This window comes from Onychostoma macrolepis, chromosome 01 (assembly GCF_012432095.1).
Source record: "Onychostoma macrolepis isolate SWU-2019 chromosome 01, ASM1243209v1, whole genome shotgun sequence".
Taxonomy (NCBI): domain Eukaryota; kingdom Metazoa; phylum Chordata; class Actinopteri; order Cypriniformes; family Cyprinidae; genus Onychostoma; species Onychostoma macrolepis.
In genome coordinates this window covers 18,908,602-18,926,017 of record NC_081155.1, presented here as the reverse complement: position 1 = coordinate 18,926,017, position 17,416 = coordinate 18,908,602, and the positions used below count along the sequence as shown (strand labels likewise).

At 34.7% G+C, this 17,416-nt stretch overlaps 1 protein-coding gene across 2 annotated transcripts in view; it reads left to right on the top strand.

The window, feature by feature from the left end:
- The window catches only part of tacr3a (tachykinin receptor 3a), a 64,788-nt gene extending 54,025 nt beyond the window's left edge, over positions 1–10,763 (top strand). The window contains exons 5-6 of one of the 2 annotated variants that reach the window (XM_058789707.1): positions 3,717–4,018; positions 6,459–10,763. In XM_058789707.1, the coding sequence (XP_058645690.1) occupies positions 3,717–4,005 (289 nt within the window). In that variant the 3' untranslated portion in view covers positions 4,006–4,018; positions 6,459–10,763. Of the gene's footprint in view, positions 1–3,716; positions 5,249–6,458 lie in introns of those variants that run through there. The other variant, XM_058789699.1, reaches the window with a different exon arrangement.
- The last annotated feature ends 6,653 nt before the right edge of the window (positions 10,764–17,416 follow it).

Below are 17,416 nucleotides of genomic sequence, written 5' to 3'. Positions count from 1 at the left end.
TGGTTGTTACTTTAAAAAACAAAACTTTACATTTAATGAACAAAAATGCTAGGGCCTATATTTGAGGCCCATGCAGGGCTCTAGGACCAAGTTCTTACTGATGCAGTCTGACACTTCATTAAAAAATTCAAGTTATCGTTTGGTTTCTGCATAGAACTGTGTTTGCCCCTCTCTTTATTTACACAGCATGTGTGAATCGGTGGGCGGGGCTAAACAGGCAGTTATGTAGAATTTGTGGGTGCGGGGCTAAACAGGCAGTGATGTAGAAGCAGGAGTTGATCTTCTTCTTTGGAGGCAGTGTTTAGCCACACTATTACATCATAGAGTGGCACATTCCACAACCTCTTGTTTTGGCAGATCGGCTTCAATACAAGCTGTTTTTAGACTAATGAGAAAGTTTTGAGGTCTGAAATGTACAGAATGTTTTTATAGCACAATGACATCTTATATGTCAAAGGATCAAAGGAATTTAGATTTCTCAGTTCATGACCCCTTTAACATAACACTTTTCCCACTTTTCCCTATCTTTATTTACTGATCGTAATGTTGTTTCAAACATGTATGCTGTTATTTTGGTCTTTTGGAACTCTTGAAGGTTCTTAAAAGTTTTCCTTTCTTGCTCCAAAAGAAAGAAAGGAAGAAAGTTATAAAGGTGAGGGTGAATGAATAATGAAAAAAAAGTTTTTGGGTGACTATTACAATGCAGCGTAACAAATCTTTATTCTTCCTGTGTTTAGCCAACAGGAAATAAGACATGCAGAGTTGAATGTTATGACAACAGCACAGGGACTATTAGAAAGTGCTTTAGAGTCAATGATTTTGTCCAAGGTTTTAATTAAAGGAATGTTCCTGATTCAATACAAGTTAAGCTCTATCGACATCATCCTTGGTGTGTCGTCGATCACCACAGAAGAAAATTTCGATGTTCTTTAGTTTGTTAAAAACTAGAAGTCATGTTTACAGCACACTTACAATGAAAGAAAATGCTCTGATTAAAATGTTCACTGTTAAAAAAATAAAAATAAAAATAAATAAATAAATAACATTGTAAATGGGATTAGTATGATTAAAAATGTATTTGTTTATATCCAACTTACAATTCCAATCATAACCATTTGAAGTCAGTACACCTGACAACCAGAGAAGCACTATAAAGAAAAAAACCTAACAAGTATTACATTGGTAACAAAGTATATACGGCTAGGATTATTTGAGATAAATGATTTATAATGAATATTTAGGATTTATTAAAGATTAAAGACATTAATTCTGCACTTGGACATTTACAGTGAAATACACAATTTTTATTTTTTATTTCATGGCTATACAAAATCATTGGCATGAAATGGCTGTCTTAGGTTTGGTTAAAAGCTCACTGTACCTTACTGTGAGAGCTATATAGAAGTCTGTTACATGGCTTCCCATAAAATGTAGCTAATGACCTTTATACAGCTCTGCAGTTTTATTTTTTTTTTTTTTTTTTTTTGAGCACTCTACCAGTTGTAGCCTGGCAACCGTTGCTATCCACCATTAACTTGATCAGCCTGGGACAGCCATAGCATTGACTTTATGTAAATGCACCACAGATGGAATACATGGCTAAAATGCAAGTCTGGATGATAAATAATCCACATCTAATTTCTGCAGGTCCCATTTGGCTTAGTTCGAAATGACACCAGTACCAGAGCATGACAATTTGCAACCATACGCTATTCAATAACCAGAAATTCATTATCAAAGAGTTGAATACAACAGAGAAAAAAAAAAAAAAAACAGCTGCTGTTTAGTGTACCTGGCAATTTTGGATTATTAAAAGTACATAGCATAGACTTGTTATGTTGGCAGCAGACTCTGACATCTAACCTATGATATTGGTTTTCTCTTTGTCCTGTGCAGTCAATTGGACTTGACAAATTGATTGTGTTTAATGGCTTTTGGCCATTTGCAAAGATTTTTTCTTTCCATTCTCATTCTTATGAAAGCCCGTTTGCACCTCAGGGTAAAAAAAAAAAAAAAAAAAAAAGTAATTGTAAAATAAAGTTTTAAATAAGAAACACTGTTTGACATTTGTAGTTGCAACATATATAAAAGTGAAATATATAAGATCATGCATAAAGGCCCTAGTAAAAATGCATTGAAATGCATTTTTTTTTTCATGCTAAGTATACTACAAATACATTTACATATTTATGTACTTAATAAAAATACCCTGCAAGTGTACTTTTACAACCCGAATTCCGGAAATGTTGGGACGTTTTTAAATTTGAATAAAATGAAAACTAAAAGACTTTCAAATCACATGATCCAATATGTTATTCACAATAGAACATAGAGAACAGAACAAATGTTTAAACTGAGAAATTTTACACTTTTATCCACTAAATGAGCTCATTTCAAATTTGATGCCTGCTACAGGTCTCAAAAAAGTTGGCACGGGGGCAACAAAGGGCTGAAAAAGCAATACATTTTGAAAAGATTCAGCTGGGAGAACATCTAGCAACTAATTGAGTTAATTGACATCAGGTCTGTAACATGATTAGATATAAAAGGGATGTCTTAGAGAGGCAGAGTCTCTCAGAAGTAAAGATGGGCAGAGACTCTCCAATCTGTGAAGAGTGCGTAAAAAGACTGTGGAATACTTTAAAAACAACGTTCCTCAATGTCAAATTGCAAAGGCTTTGTAAATCTCATCATCTACATTGCATAACATCATCAAAAGATTCAGAGAAACTGGAGAAATCTCCATCTGCGGATGCCAACTAAAGCTCTATCATACAAAAAGGAAGCCATATGCGAACATGGTCCAGAAGCGCTGTCATGTCCTGTGGGCCAAGGCTCATTTAAAATGGACTGTTTCAAAGTGGAAAAGTGTTCTATGGTCAGACGAGTCCAAATTTGACATTCTTGTTGGAAATTACGGACGCTGTGACCTCCGGGCAAAAGAGGAGGGAGACCTTCCAGCGTGTTATCAGCATTCAGTTCAAAAGCCAGCATCTCTGATGGTATGGGGGTGCATAAGTGCATACGGTATGGGTAGCTTGCATGTTTTGGAAGGCACTATGAATGCTGAAAGGTATATAAAGGTTTTAGAGCAACATATGCTCCCCTCCAGATGACGTCTATTTCAGGGAAGGCCTTGTGTATTTCAGCAGGACAATGCAAAACCACATACTGCAGCTATTACAACAGCATGGCTTCGTAGTAGAAGAGTCTGGGTGCTGAATTGGCCTGCCTGCAGTCCAGATCTTTCACCTATAGAGAACACTTCAAAGATGACCACAAACTCTTCAGCAGCTGGAAACCTATATCAGGCAAGAATGGGACCAAATTCCAACAGCAAATCTCCAGAAACTCATAACCTCGATGCCCAGACGTCTTCAAACTGTTTTGAGACCTGTAGCAGGCATCAAATTTGAAATGAGCTCACTTTGTGCATAAAATTGTACAATTTCTCAGTTTAAACATTTGTTATGTTATCTATGTTATACTGTGAAAAGAATATTGGCTCATGTGATTTGAAAATCTTTTAGTTTTCATTTTATTCAAATTTAAAAAACGTCCCAACATTTCCAGAATTAGGGTTGTATAGTATGCTAAACCAGTATGCTTAAAGTCTGCTAAATTGCAACAACTAGAGTGTACAATTAATATTGCATTTTTGCATAGATTTGTTCAGTTTTTCATCTGGTTTTGTATATGTTCTTGTCTGTGCTCAGGTTTCGGGCTGGATTTAAACGTGTTTTCCGCTGGTGCCCTTTTGTGCGGGTGTCAGACTATGACGAGCTTGAGCTGCGGGCCATGCAGCATAAAGTTGCGCGCCAGAGCAGCATGTACACACTCTCAAGAATAGAGAGCACCGTCGTAGCTGTGTGTGACCCCTCGGAGCCAACAGGCCACCCAGGCCGGAAGAGCCTTCACAACCACCAGCACAACGGCTGCTCCAACCCCACCAAGAGCAAAGAAGTAACGTATATGCCAAGCGACCTGAAGGAGGAATTCTGCTGAGATGGACTTTGACGTAAGATTCACACTGATGTATCAAGCACAGCCGAATTCAAAAGTAGACTGTTTATTTGTGTCATATCATTAATTGCAAATGCGAATATATAACACATAAACAGCATCTTGATACAGTAGTGTTTTGTGGAGCATGTCTGGTGCGCTTTGCCAGTCTAAAATTTTAGTCACCCCCAGCACTCATCACCACAAAGACCAATATTGTCCAACATCTGAGGAGCACTTTGTCCGTAGCAGAAATTGTAGATAGCGGCTGCCCTTTGATGCCAATCAGGTCATGTTCTCTTTCATCATGTGGTTAGCAAGGTTAGCATGCTACCTCAATGCCAAAGTTTTTATTTCTCCCAGGAGCTGAACGCTCAATTCTTGTTAAAATCTCTTGTTTGAAAAGGTTCAGACTGATCCTGAGCTGGTAAATGAGCAGGTGTGTTTCCAGCACACGAGCAGCTTGGCTGAATCGTGAAGGGAAATTTGTTAACTTCATATTCTCTCTTGTTTAATCTAAAACATTTAATGTAATTGATGAGATGGTAAACCAATTGTGCATCACCTTATCAGCATAGCAATGATCAATTTTGGAATTTGACCTTGTTGCAGACAGAGGCGATGTTTGGAATAGCTTACTAGCATATTATTACTACTGCAGTATGTATGTGCAGTATGCAGATTTTCTGTTTGCATGGAATAACTGGATGACTTGCTCATTTGGCAGAGAGCACTGCGTTTTGTGTTACTTTTGCAATTCTTATTACTTTTTATGACCTTTTCCAATGTGATGAAAGAACTGGCAGTTTTCTTTGTTGTTACATTGTTTCATTGGTCTGCTGATCAAATTTTTATTTGTTTCTACAATAACTAGGTGCTGTATGCTGAATTAAACATAAGCAAGGTCTTGTCAAAATAATGTAGCATGATGCTGTTTGAAATGTTTGCATAATGTGTACAGTTGCACATGCCATTTTTAAAATATAATGCATACAGTGTTGTGCATTAGATTTGGCAAAAATGCAGTACATGAAATATTATTACAGCTTAAAATAACTGATATATACTTTAGAAAAGATTTATTCCTGTGATGGCAAATCTGACTTTTCAGCATCATTACTCCAGTCTTCAGTGTCACATGAGCCTTCAGAAATCATTCTAATATGCTGATTTGCTGCTCAAGAAACTATCATTATAAAAATTGAAAATCGTTCTGTTGCTTAATATTTTCTAGAAAATGTCTCCCCCCTCCCCAGGATTCTTTGATGGATGCTTCAAAATTACAACATTTATTTGAAATAGAAGTCTAGTGTAACATTAGAAATTATTTTGATCGCTAAAATGCATCCTTGATGAATTTCTTACTAACCCAAACTTTTTTATATAGTGTACATATACTTCAGTTTTACATTTGCAAATAGTATGCTAGCTGGCACATAATTTTAATGCTTAAAATTAATCAACTCTTAATCAAAACTAATTCAATTTAAATTAATCAGCTAATGCCTAATATCAGCCGATTAATCAGTTCAACTGACTAGTGCTAAATATGCTAGTATATTTGATCCAGAACATAGCCAGGGTGTAAGATGACTGTGGCTACATCTGCACTAATCTGGATGCATCTGAAAATGTTTTTATTTCAAAGCGCTCTCCATCCACAGTTGCATGTTTTAGATGTTTCTCGTCCACACTGAAATGTGATAGGATGATACTGAGGGACCACACATAAGTTCTCACTGTATTCTTCTGCCACAATCTGTTTATTACCAAAATGTATCGCAATTAATCGCCATTGGTTTAAAAATACAACTGCTCTCATGTTTCATGTTTTTTCTGTCATCTTTGCAGAAATGGAATATGAAGATTGTACAAAGTAGCATATCTTTAACAACACTGTAAAAGTGTAAATAACAGACATCTTACCATAGATATCTTACCTCATCATACCTCTGTGTTTTCAAATGTATCTTTTTAGGAGAGCATCTTCAAAAATATATGTTTTTGTAGGACAAAAATGGCATCTCAGTGTAGAAGGAAGGCCAAACAGAGAAAAAGACAGCTTCAAATGTATTCAGATAAGTGTAGACATAGATTGTGTTTTTCTTTTGACATATTTCTGCAAAGAAAATGGGTGATATTTTTGGTTTACCTGAGGCCGAAGCTGGTGTGATTTATTTGGTATGTTTGATTTCCCTGGCATTGCATCATTACTTTATATGGAAGTCAGTCACCTTTTTGCAGCTGGCAACTATATTCTGGGAGCAATGCTGGTGTAACTACTTGCTTATCTGCCAATTCAATGACTGGCACAGACTATAACTGGATGTTATAGTGATGATTATAGTGTAGTATAGTATCACACGGTTTCCACAACAGATCAACACCTCATATTGTTTTCTAATCATTAACCTCCCAAACTTTGCTCATTCTAGCCTTTACTTCTTATTTTTCAGATTTCATTGAAACTCTGCTGGAAAGCTGGTGTTTCGTTTGTACTGTTGAATGAAGCTTCCAGCTGAGCAGCAGTGAGGGGTCTGTTTCTCAAACTAGAGACTGTGATGTATTTGTCCTCTTGTTGTTGGTCATGGGGCCGTTCACATTCTGTCCTGGTTAGATATAGTTTGCTCTCTTCTTTAGAGACAGTAGTCATGGAACAGCCATCATCTCACGAAAGAACAGACTATGACATTTCTTGGAAAAAAATATGTTTGTGTCTGGCCTTTTCTAAAACAAAATATGACACATATGTTTCAGAAAGTGAAAAAACATTGTATTACAGTACATTAGAATGGTTTCATAATTTATATAACAAAAGACTGGAGTAATGGCTGATAGAAATGAGGCTTTGCATGTATCAGAAGTAAAAATTTGATTTAGTAAATATAAATGTTAATAAAAGCATAAAAGTAAATATAATATATAAAGTTATAATATTTTAATAATAATACTTATTATTATTGTTGTTGTCATACCTCATTTTTTTTTGTAGTCTTGTCAAAAAAAGAAAAACAAACAAACCCAAATAAATCAGGTTGACGATAAAAGGTTTTGCTTAAAATGAAGGAAATAATTTTGATACCTGGATGGACTCTTACCTTGTTCAGCCTCGGAGTGATGCAAGTGCCCCATTTAAATTTCTCTCTTATCTTGTCCTTAGGTTGTTTTCCAGGGTTTGTACTCGACTCTCATGATATACTTCAAGTCTGTGCTCTTATTTTAAGCTCTGTATTATGGGAACGTAATGGGGAGGGCTCATATATTTAAACAGGTTAATAGTTTTCCCCCAAAAATGAAAATTCTGTCATTTACTCACCCTAATGTTGTTCCAAACCTGTATGGATTTATTTTTGTTCTGCGGAACATGAAAGAATGTATGTTAAAGAATGTTGCTTACAGTGACTATTGACTTCCATTGTATGGACAAAAAAAAAAAAAAGAACATTTGCAGCAACATGAGGGTGAGTAAATGTTCCCTATAGGGTTGCTGTTTATTATTATTATACATTTGCATAGATCACACTCACAGTGGAAGTTTCTCCAGCAGAGTATATATTGTTTTCCTCCATTCTCTTCATTTTACCCATTTAGAAGCAATTATGAGGTAATTCATCACTAATAAACACAAAATAAGATCTATAGCTGGCATATACACATTGATTGGTTAAGCTAAGGAGTGCTCGCCACAAACTGGAATCTTAAGTTGTTCCCTGGAAAACATGTCTGGAGGCCTTGGTATGCTCACCCTCACTGCATCACCAATTGCAAGTTTAATGGATTTTTTCCAGGTGAGGAAAGCCAGCTGTGGCCACTCAGATAAAAACGGTTTGTGCTCACTGTTTGTGCACATGTGTGCACCCAAACACGTATGTGTAACTACATGCATACAGCATATATTCATCATAATATAGTGATTTGTTTTTAATAATTGTATTTTCTTATTTTTTGTGTTTTTATTGTGCATTTTTTTCTAACACTTTGTGTCATACTCATGGTAAAACATAGGTTAGATTAATGTGGGCATAATTAAAGTATGCCAGCCTTTAAGAAAAAAAAAAGAAGAAAACATTTATTATTATTATTTACAGGAAAAAGTATGTGAATCCCTGTAGATATCCTTGATAACACATATGATTAAGAATGGATAAAAACTGTACGAAAGTATTTTTTAAAGCCTTGATGTTCTTATACAAAATTGTTTTAAAGGTGGTGGTCAGTAAATGTTTTTATCTAATAATTGATATAATAAAATAATACTTTTATTTGTCAAGGATAAATTATTTTGATAAAAAGTGACAATGTTACAAAATATTTAAATAATTAAATGTAAAATATTTAAATAAATGCTGTACTTGCTATTTATATATATATATAAAAAAAACCTGGAAAAAAAAAGTTTCACAGTTTTATAAATGTTTAATAAATTTGTGGAAATCTGTTTGTAGACATTTCTGAGGGATCATGTGACACTGAACACTTGAGTAATGATGCTGAAAATTCAGCTTTTCCATCACAAGAATAAATTACATTAAATTTTACAGTTTTATTGTTTTTACTGTATTTTAATGCAGCCTTTATAAATATTAAAATTTTACCGACCCCAAACTTTTGAATGGAAGTGTACATTTCACTGTATATAAATATTTAAAGAGTCATCAATGTAATGATTAATCATGCTTCTACCTTTATGAATACAGACTAAATAACCTATGGACAAATATAGATTAATGACTCTCACAGTTACAATATTAAAGAAGATCGTCTATGTCCTTTGATGTTGTTTGAACAAAAGCACTTCTGGCATTTTGTGGCCTGGTTTCTTGTCTCATATCAGCTCTTTCAAAGACTTGCATAGTTCTTTGTCCTTTAAGTGACTTTCCTTGACTCTTGAACCTTTTTTGTTGTTGTTGCATTAGTTTCTATGTTTAGTGTTCATTTTGTTGATGTTCGACATCTTACATATCAGTAATCTTTAATTTGTGCATAGCTGCACTACTACAAGCCTATAACCGATGTTCTTGTAAATAGGCCAGTGCACCTGCCTGGTGAATGTGCTAAGACCATTTGAAAGTATTAAACATGAATGTAGAATACGTCATGGACATGTTTTGACAGTGTTGCACATTCCTAGCATTGCTAACAGACAATGAATGAATGATCACTCCATTATCAACTCCCATCTGTCTAAGAGAACACTTGTGAATGTATACATGTCAAAGCACCGGAGCATGTCCTTATTGCCTTATCACCGTTTCTGAAGTTAAAAAGGCCCCATATATCCTTAATGGAATGCATTCAGCAACTGAACAGTATGTCATAGTTTGTCATGTATTTTGTCGATTCCAGTGTGTACCGTTTAAAGAGACATATTTCTGTTTTTTTTCCTCCCAAATGTTTAAATGTGTTTGAGGTCTGAGGCTCAATGGATTTTTGAGCCATTCGTATTACAATTGAACACAAGGACATTTGCTTTTCTGTGTATAATGTAGTTATGTAAGCATAACACTCTGTACTTGTGGATGTTTGTGTTGGTTCTTACGTGTATTCTCTAAAACAGTATTATAATATTTTATTAGATAAGCTTTGAGATTTGTTTCATTCCGATCTAACTAATGATTGTATAATCAGTCATATAACTATAAGCTCAAATATTTGTATGCACTATTGATAGCTTGTGAAAATTAGCCTTTTTAACTGAATGTTTCAGCTATGGTTTTCTTTTTAAAACCTTGTACAAACAAGCAAACTTGCCATTTTCCCAGGCTAAATGACTATACTGGTTTACAAGCATTCACATTAAAGGAACAGTTCACCCAAAATGAAAATCTGCTAGATGAGTTTGTTTCTTATTTAGAAAAGATTTGGAAATATTCAGCATTACATTGCTTGCTCACCAATGGATCATCTGTAGTGAATGGGTGCCATCAGAATGAGAGTCCAAACAACCGATAAAAACATCACAGTAATCCACATGAATCCAGTTCATCAATTAACATTTTGTGAAGTAAAATGTAACTGTGTAGCTGTGTAGAACTGTGTAATTGAAAGAAACAAACTTGCTTCTAGCTAAAATCCACATCCATAATAACGCTTCCTTCAGTGAAAAGTCTATCCCCTGTTGTCCTCTCACATCAAAATCCACAAACATATTTTCTTTAGAATTGTTGGACTCTTGGATGCTTGATATGAGCATATTTCTCTCCTGATTCAGACAAGTTGACTTTTTCACTGGAGAAAGCGATATTATCCAGAAGCAATAGTTGGGAGTTAAAAATGTCTTGATGGATTTATTACAAGCATTATTGCAAGGATTATTGTGATGTTTTTACAAGCTATTTGGACTCTCATTCTGATGGCAGCCATTCACTTCAGTGGTGAGCAAATGATGTAATTTCTCCAAATCTGTTCCAAAGAAACAATCAAACTAATCTTAGATGGTCTGAGGGTGAGTACATTTTCAGCAAATTTTCATTTTAGAGTAAACTATTCCTTTAAGGATGAATAAAAACAGTGGGATAAAGCTATATGTTACATTGGAAAAGTTTTTACAAATGACTAGCTTTTTGGACAATGGTGTTGTCTGATTTTGCACATGATACAGCGTTTATTAATTAGTGTAATGTTTACTGTAGTATTTCTTAATTTTTTTAGTTGAATGTGTTTGGTCGAAAAGCTCTGTACTGCCAATGTTTTTGTTAGATATTCTGACTCTAGTAAAAGTATTGTAATTGCCAAACTGTGATTGATGAAAATAAATGTGTTCAAAGGCTTTTAAAATGACAAATGTGAGATTCTAGTCCTCATCGATTGAGCCCTGTCGAAACATTATTTTCAACAGAAATAATTGGTACTGCTGTTACTCAAGTTGAAATAGGGTCAGCTGAGCAATATAAACGAAAATCCCCTCTGGACTCAGTACGTTTATGATTTGTGTTAAGTTTCTGAACCACTGATCTACACTCATCTTGAGGCACTTGGAGGACTAGATGGAGTACTTTTAAGAATAGTGCAGCATCAGTCATGTGTGCACAGGATTTTTATTAAATCCGGTGTAACTCAAATGAGACTAATCCCTAACCCCCCTGATAACACTTGGTGTACTCCCTGCTGACTTGCCCTATTGGCAAAGGAATGTTCCCACACTAAAATTACATGAGTTTACAAGTGCTCACCAAATAGTGAGCTTAAAACGTCTTCAAGCAAAGATGATTTAACACAGTGAACCATCACAAACTGCAAGAATAAAAACGTATGCGTATTGGTTACTGGCTAATCTGTGACGCTCAATTTCAGAGGCCGTGGAGATGGTTGTGAATACTGAAGGGCTAAACCTTAGCACAACATTTTCATCTCTGTCATATATGTCATATAATTTCCGTACACACCAACAAAAGACAGTATATCAAATGAATGAGCAAACTCATCCACTCTTGTGACCGACACAGAACAGTGATAATATCTGGGTGAAGCTCATGTAATACTAGGAAATGGATAAATAAAATGTATTTGCTGAAAGACACAATATATATATAAAGGATATAAACTCTCAAGGGCCCCTACAAATTCATCTTGGTTCATCTTGCTGAGTGCCTGAGCTATTCGATCTCCAACTTAGACACTTTACAAGAGCTCAATCAATTTGTCCTTGGGCCAGAATTGATTTACAGCATATATTATTATACTTTCTGAACTTGCCCTGAAACTGCACATCTGGTGTGGTAAGACTGTGGATGTGTCAGTTTCGTCCTGGACAGCAGCCATAGAGACACAACAAATAGAGATGCCTTATCATGCAATGCGTGAAAGCTGTTACTAATCAATGGAGGAATATACAAAAGGAACACCAGTGTCTGAAATACTCCCACAAGGCATTTCTCTCCTTACAGGAAATGACTCAACTGGGGCACCTGATTCACTGTGACTCCGTGCCCCACTTACCTTCACTGTATTTCTCCTCTTTTATTTCCTCACTACTTTTTGTGCATAATAATGCCCATCTGTGGTAATTTTTGGTAAGTATGCCTACTTGGTTTGCATTTACACTCACACATTTCACTGACAGAAATTGCAGTCATTCGTTTTCAGAAAGAGTTGGCGATTTCTTTATATATAATCTTGCTTGTGTTATGGCTCATTAGATAGTTAAGCAGCTGAGTAAATTAAACTAGATCAGCATGATCTGGGCCAAGACCATAAACATGTCTTGAATATTTGGGGGGATTGTTTTGGCATGTTTTTGTCCCTTTATTTAAAGAAATAAAGGATTTAAAAGGAAAAATGAATTATTTTTAAATAATATTTTTATTTTTAAATATGTACTTTCATTAATTAAATGCCTAATTTGCCTAAACAGCTTTGTTAAAGTTTGATTGACATGTTCAATTTAGTGCTGTTAAATGATTAATCGCGATTAATCACATCCAAAATTAAAGGTTTTGTTTACATAATATGTGTGTGTACTGTGTATATTTATTATGTATATATAAATACAAACACATACAGCATATATTTTGAAAATATTTACATGTACTTTCATGTATATATTTATATTCATTATATATAAATATATTTCATATATAAACAGCATATTTTTCTTAAATATACTGTATGCATGCATGTGTGTGTATATATACAATATAATATAATATAATATAACAGTACACACACATATATTATGTGAACAAAAACTTTTATCTTGGATGCGATTAATCGTGACTAATCGTTTGACAGCAAAAGTTCAATTATGTATTACATTACATGATATGTAATGTAAATAATATAGGCTATTTCAGTTCAAAACTGAGAGAGAGAGAGAGAAAAAAAACTTGTATTACTTACATTTCTATCCTAACACAGTTATCAGATGTTAAATGAATAGCAACTTACCACTACCTCTTTCACTGTTAAAATTGATGTCACATTGAAATTTTGTACTTGTGTGCCTTCTTTGATTTGCCAACATTTGACAATAGCAAACGCTGTTAGTCTGCTAAAGCAGACTGTTCCTAAATAAATATATATATAAAATAACTTTTTTGTCATATTGTCATAATGAATATGTCATTGCCGTTTTCATATTTCCAGGTTGCCTTTTTTTATGGGGTTATTATTGTCCTCCTCAATGTGTACCTTCCTTGATGTGAGCTGATTTGGATCACTAAATAAATCAAATAAATATATTATAAATAAAACTAAACAAATATATAATATATTGAGTAAGATTCAAATAATGAGTTAAGGGCAAAATTAACAATCATTAGCTTTAAAAAACAAAACAAAAAAACTGGAATCTACATAAAATCTGTCACAGTAGTTTTCATTTTCAAATTTGCTTTTCAAAAAAAAAAAAGCAACAAGGTCTGATGAGTCATCAGCCACTCTATTTTCAACATCCGCATGCTGTTAATGTTTGAGGAAAGCCACAGGATCCTAACCCACAATCAGTCTGTTGCCTGTTGTTAAACACGATAGGAGACTTATAATGATATAGAGCTGTTGATCTTGTGGGATGCATTTGATATGATGATTGTTCAGCAATTGTCCAAATAATATTATGTTTCTTTATAAATGAGGTGATAGCATATCATGAATTCCAGAGGGATGGGCTGTCATACACCTTATTGTTAACATTTACATTTGTGTTTAAACTATGTGGTGTTTTTTCAAGGCTCAATTGTTGTAAACCGTGTCTCCTTTGTCCTACCATAAGCACTTGCTTGGTCACTGTCCATGGTCCTGATGTTATAAACATCCACCGGAGCCACAATAAATGGCCCTTAGACGTGATTGCTTGTTGAATGTCTTATACTGTTTTCATTAGATTGCATCTGCCCAGACGTCTCAAAGAAGACATTGCTGAATTGGACCATTTGACTTTTCATTTTCTCTCACAGAGATATGATCTCTGTGGAACTTGTCCTTATAGTCCCTTATGGAGAAATCAGGGACCGAGACACTTTTTCATCATGTCGATATGGTGCTTCACCTTCATAGTGCTTGATTTGGGTCCCACTCTCTCATAGTCCAACAAATCACAGAAATATATGCTTCTGGCAACAAATGCTGAGGGGCTAGTAATGTATCCCAGTCATTTCAGTCTCTCACATCCATGTAATGTTAAATTATACACTGAGGAGGGCTGGTGTTCACAAGCCTCTTTGAAATATCAAGGAGACCTTACTTTTAGCTTAAGGAAATGGGTTCAAATGATGTGAAGTCAGTGAATGCCCAGAAGGGACATTTGGAAATGGGGTCCCAGTCACCTCCCTGCTCATCAACCATCTGCTTCTGCATTCACTTCAGAGTAAGGATCAAATATAGTTGTACTCTGTAACCAGATGTTCCGATATGCAGGGCTGCAGCAGATGCCAATGCAAGACAAAGCGTTGACACAATGCAGCTGCAACATTTGAGATAGTCTGTATGCATAGGAATGCCTCTACCACCAATCCACCTGTTCTTTTGCACCTGTTATCCTGAAGGTGGAATAACATCCAATAGTGATGGTGAACATATCTTGAAGGATTCTATTATGCTACCCAAGCCTAAACTTAAAGGGATAATTCACCCTTAAATGAAAATTCTGTCATCATTTACTCACTCTCATGTCTGAGATTTCTGTCCTTCCATTGACAGTCTATGCAACTACCACTTTGACGCTTCAAAAAGTTCATAAAGAGATCATAAAAATCTGAAATGAGTGGTTTGGTCCAAATTTTCTGAAGAGACTCGATCACTTACTTATGATGAATAGATTTAAATTTCAGCTTTTATTCACATATTTACATTGATAAGTGAACATGAACAGAAGCTCAGCCATACTTGCTTAATGCATGAGAACAAATCTTATTGGTTCTTATGGAAGCTCAAACATGTTGTGTTACACACAAGAATGAACCTTATGGGTTCTCACACATTAAGCAAGCATACACGAGCTTCCATTTGCCATAACCAATGTGTGCATTGATTAATGTTTATATGTGAATAAAAGCCTAAATTAAATCTGATCATTATATAAAGCAATCAAGTCTCTTCAGAAATTTGGACTAAACAGCTGCAGTTCATATGGATTAGTTTTGTCTCTGAAATGAACGAAGGTCTTACAGGTTGATGATGGACAACTGATGACAGAATTTTAATTTTTGGGTGAACTACACTGTAAAAAAAATCTTCTTAAAAAAAATCAACTTAAATCAACTTACAATTTTAAATTGGCTTAACTTGTTTTTTTTTTTTGTTTTTTTTTACAGTGTATAAGTACCATAAATATACATGTTAGTACCTAAATGGTGCATATTATTACCTTTGAAATGGTACCATCCAGTGATAGTTTTATACCATTTTTCTCTGAGAGTTCATGTATCATTGGTTTTTTATTGATTTATTTTCTTTACCTTCTAATGTTTAATCCAAAAGACAGACTTCTCTCTTCAACGTATATCCCAATATGTATATTCAAACTTAACCTATGAATGGTTCTATATGTAGGTAAAAATCATATTTAGCACCCTTAAAGACCTACAAACACCGATGAGGCCAGGCTTGTCATTTCACATCATTAGTTAATTTGATTGCTGTTAATTTAGCACCTGTTAGTGATGCCATTTTCATACTTCATATTTATCAGCACTTCACTCTGTGTATTACCTGCCTGCAAAATATGACTTTTAAATAATGGTTTTGAGTTATTGTGGCATAATAATATTTTGAGGGTGCTTTGAGTAGCCCATTTGGGGAATAAAATGCAAAAACTAAATTAAACCTTCACTTTAGCTTCCCCATTTGCATTTTATCATTATGCTTCTGCCACATGATTTGTTTTGATTTTCAGGAAACTGATCAAGAAAATAGGCTGTTAAATAAAAAAAAAAAAAATAGAGTATGATTTACTTAGTGTAACTGGTGTTATCACTATTCTTCTCACATCTGCAGATAGTCCATTCTTATTATGTTTATAACAATACTAATCACATGAATGGGCTTCTCTCTTGTGCAATCATGTCAGTGAGCTGTGCTGAGATACTGATTACTGGATCTTTTTGAAGGAATGCCTATCCTTTGTCTTATCTTAAATGCTGAAGCCAGTTCAATACGATGTGGATTACTGTAGTAAAAAAGATACACTAGGTCTTTGTGTGTCTGTCAATTCATTTTTTTTTTCTCTAATTTTGCTGATGTTTTTTGGATGAATCCAAGACAGAATAAGGGCGACGATATTGACCACTCAGAAATATGAAAATAAAAATCTCAATATAGTTTCTGTAGGAATAGACTTGTACAAAATAAACTTGGAAACACTTCAGATATTTTGACATTTGAGACATTGTGTTCCAAAGAAGAAGAAAGAGTCATTTTTGGAACTAACTGTGGGTGAGAAAATAATGAAAATATATATACTTTTGGGTGAACTATCCTTTTAAAACAGTGTGCATTTGCTTCTTTTGCCATTCCATAAATTACTGATAGATAAAATTAGATCCCTCAACAATTCATGTTGAACTCAAGAAACAATAGATGTCTGTTTTGATTTGTGTTAGATCCAAAAGTTTTATCTCAGATCCGCCCATGCAGAGGAGAAAAGCATCTTTTTCAAACTGTGCTTTTGGGAAACCCTCAAGAAATCGTCTCGCACTATGAAATGTTTCAAGATAAAGTGTTGTCTCTAAGCTGCAGCAGATAGCTGTGCCCTGCTTCCATTGCATGTTGCCACTGGCGCCCACAGAACCTTTCTCTGAGCAGTCCACCAGAAAAAAGAAAAGAAGAAAAAAATGAATTAAAGTGGATAGACAGATTGAAATTACAGAATGAAGGATTGCTGGCAAAAGAGACGAAACCAGGCTATTTAGTATGAGTGTTCAACACTGGTCTTGGAATGGAATGGGTGAAATTCAATAATTCAGGAATGTCAGACATGAGGCTCTATAGATACTGACAGATGCCATCTAAAAATGACAGTTTTGTCATTTTATAGTAGTTTTTGGGTATATACTGTATATATAAGGCAGGATTTAACGACCTTTAATCACCTTTTATTCCATGTCTAAATACAACAGATGTTACTGTACATTGGCATACTGTGACTGAATATGGCTTACTTAGTTTAAGAGGCTTTGACGATTTCACAAGACGAAATGAGCATGATGGTGCCTCTTAGTTCACTGGTCTTTTCAAATCGAGTTCATGTCATGATCAAGGGCCAGATATCTCTGAACATTCTCCTCAGGGCATAAGACTTGCTCAGATGTAACCTATTCTATTTAAGTTTGCTAAGTCGAGCAAGAAATCAAATCTTGATATGATATATGAGGGAATGACACACAAGGAGTGAGGAATTCAAAGAGAGATGTGAAATATTTTGTATTTGTATGTTACATGCAATATTTACTTTCATGAGTTTACAAATCTCCAGATAGGA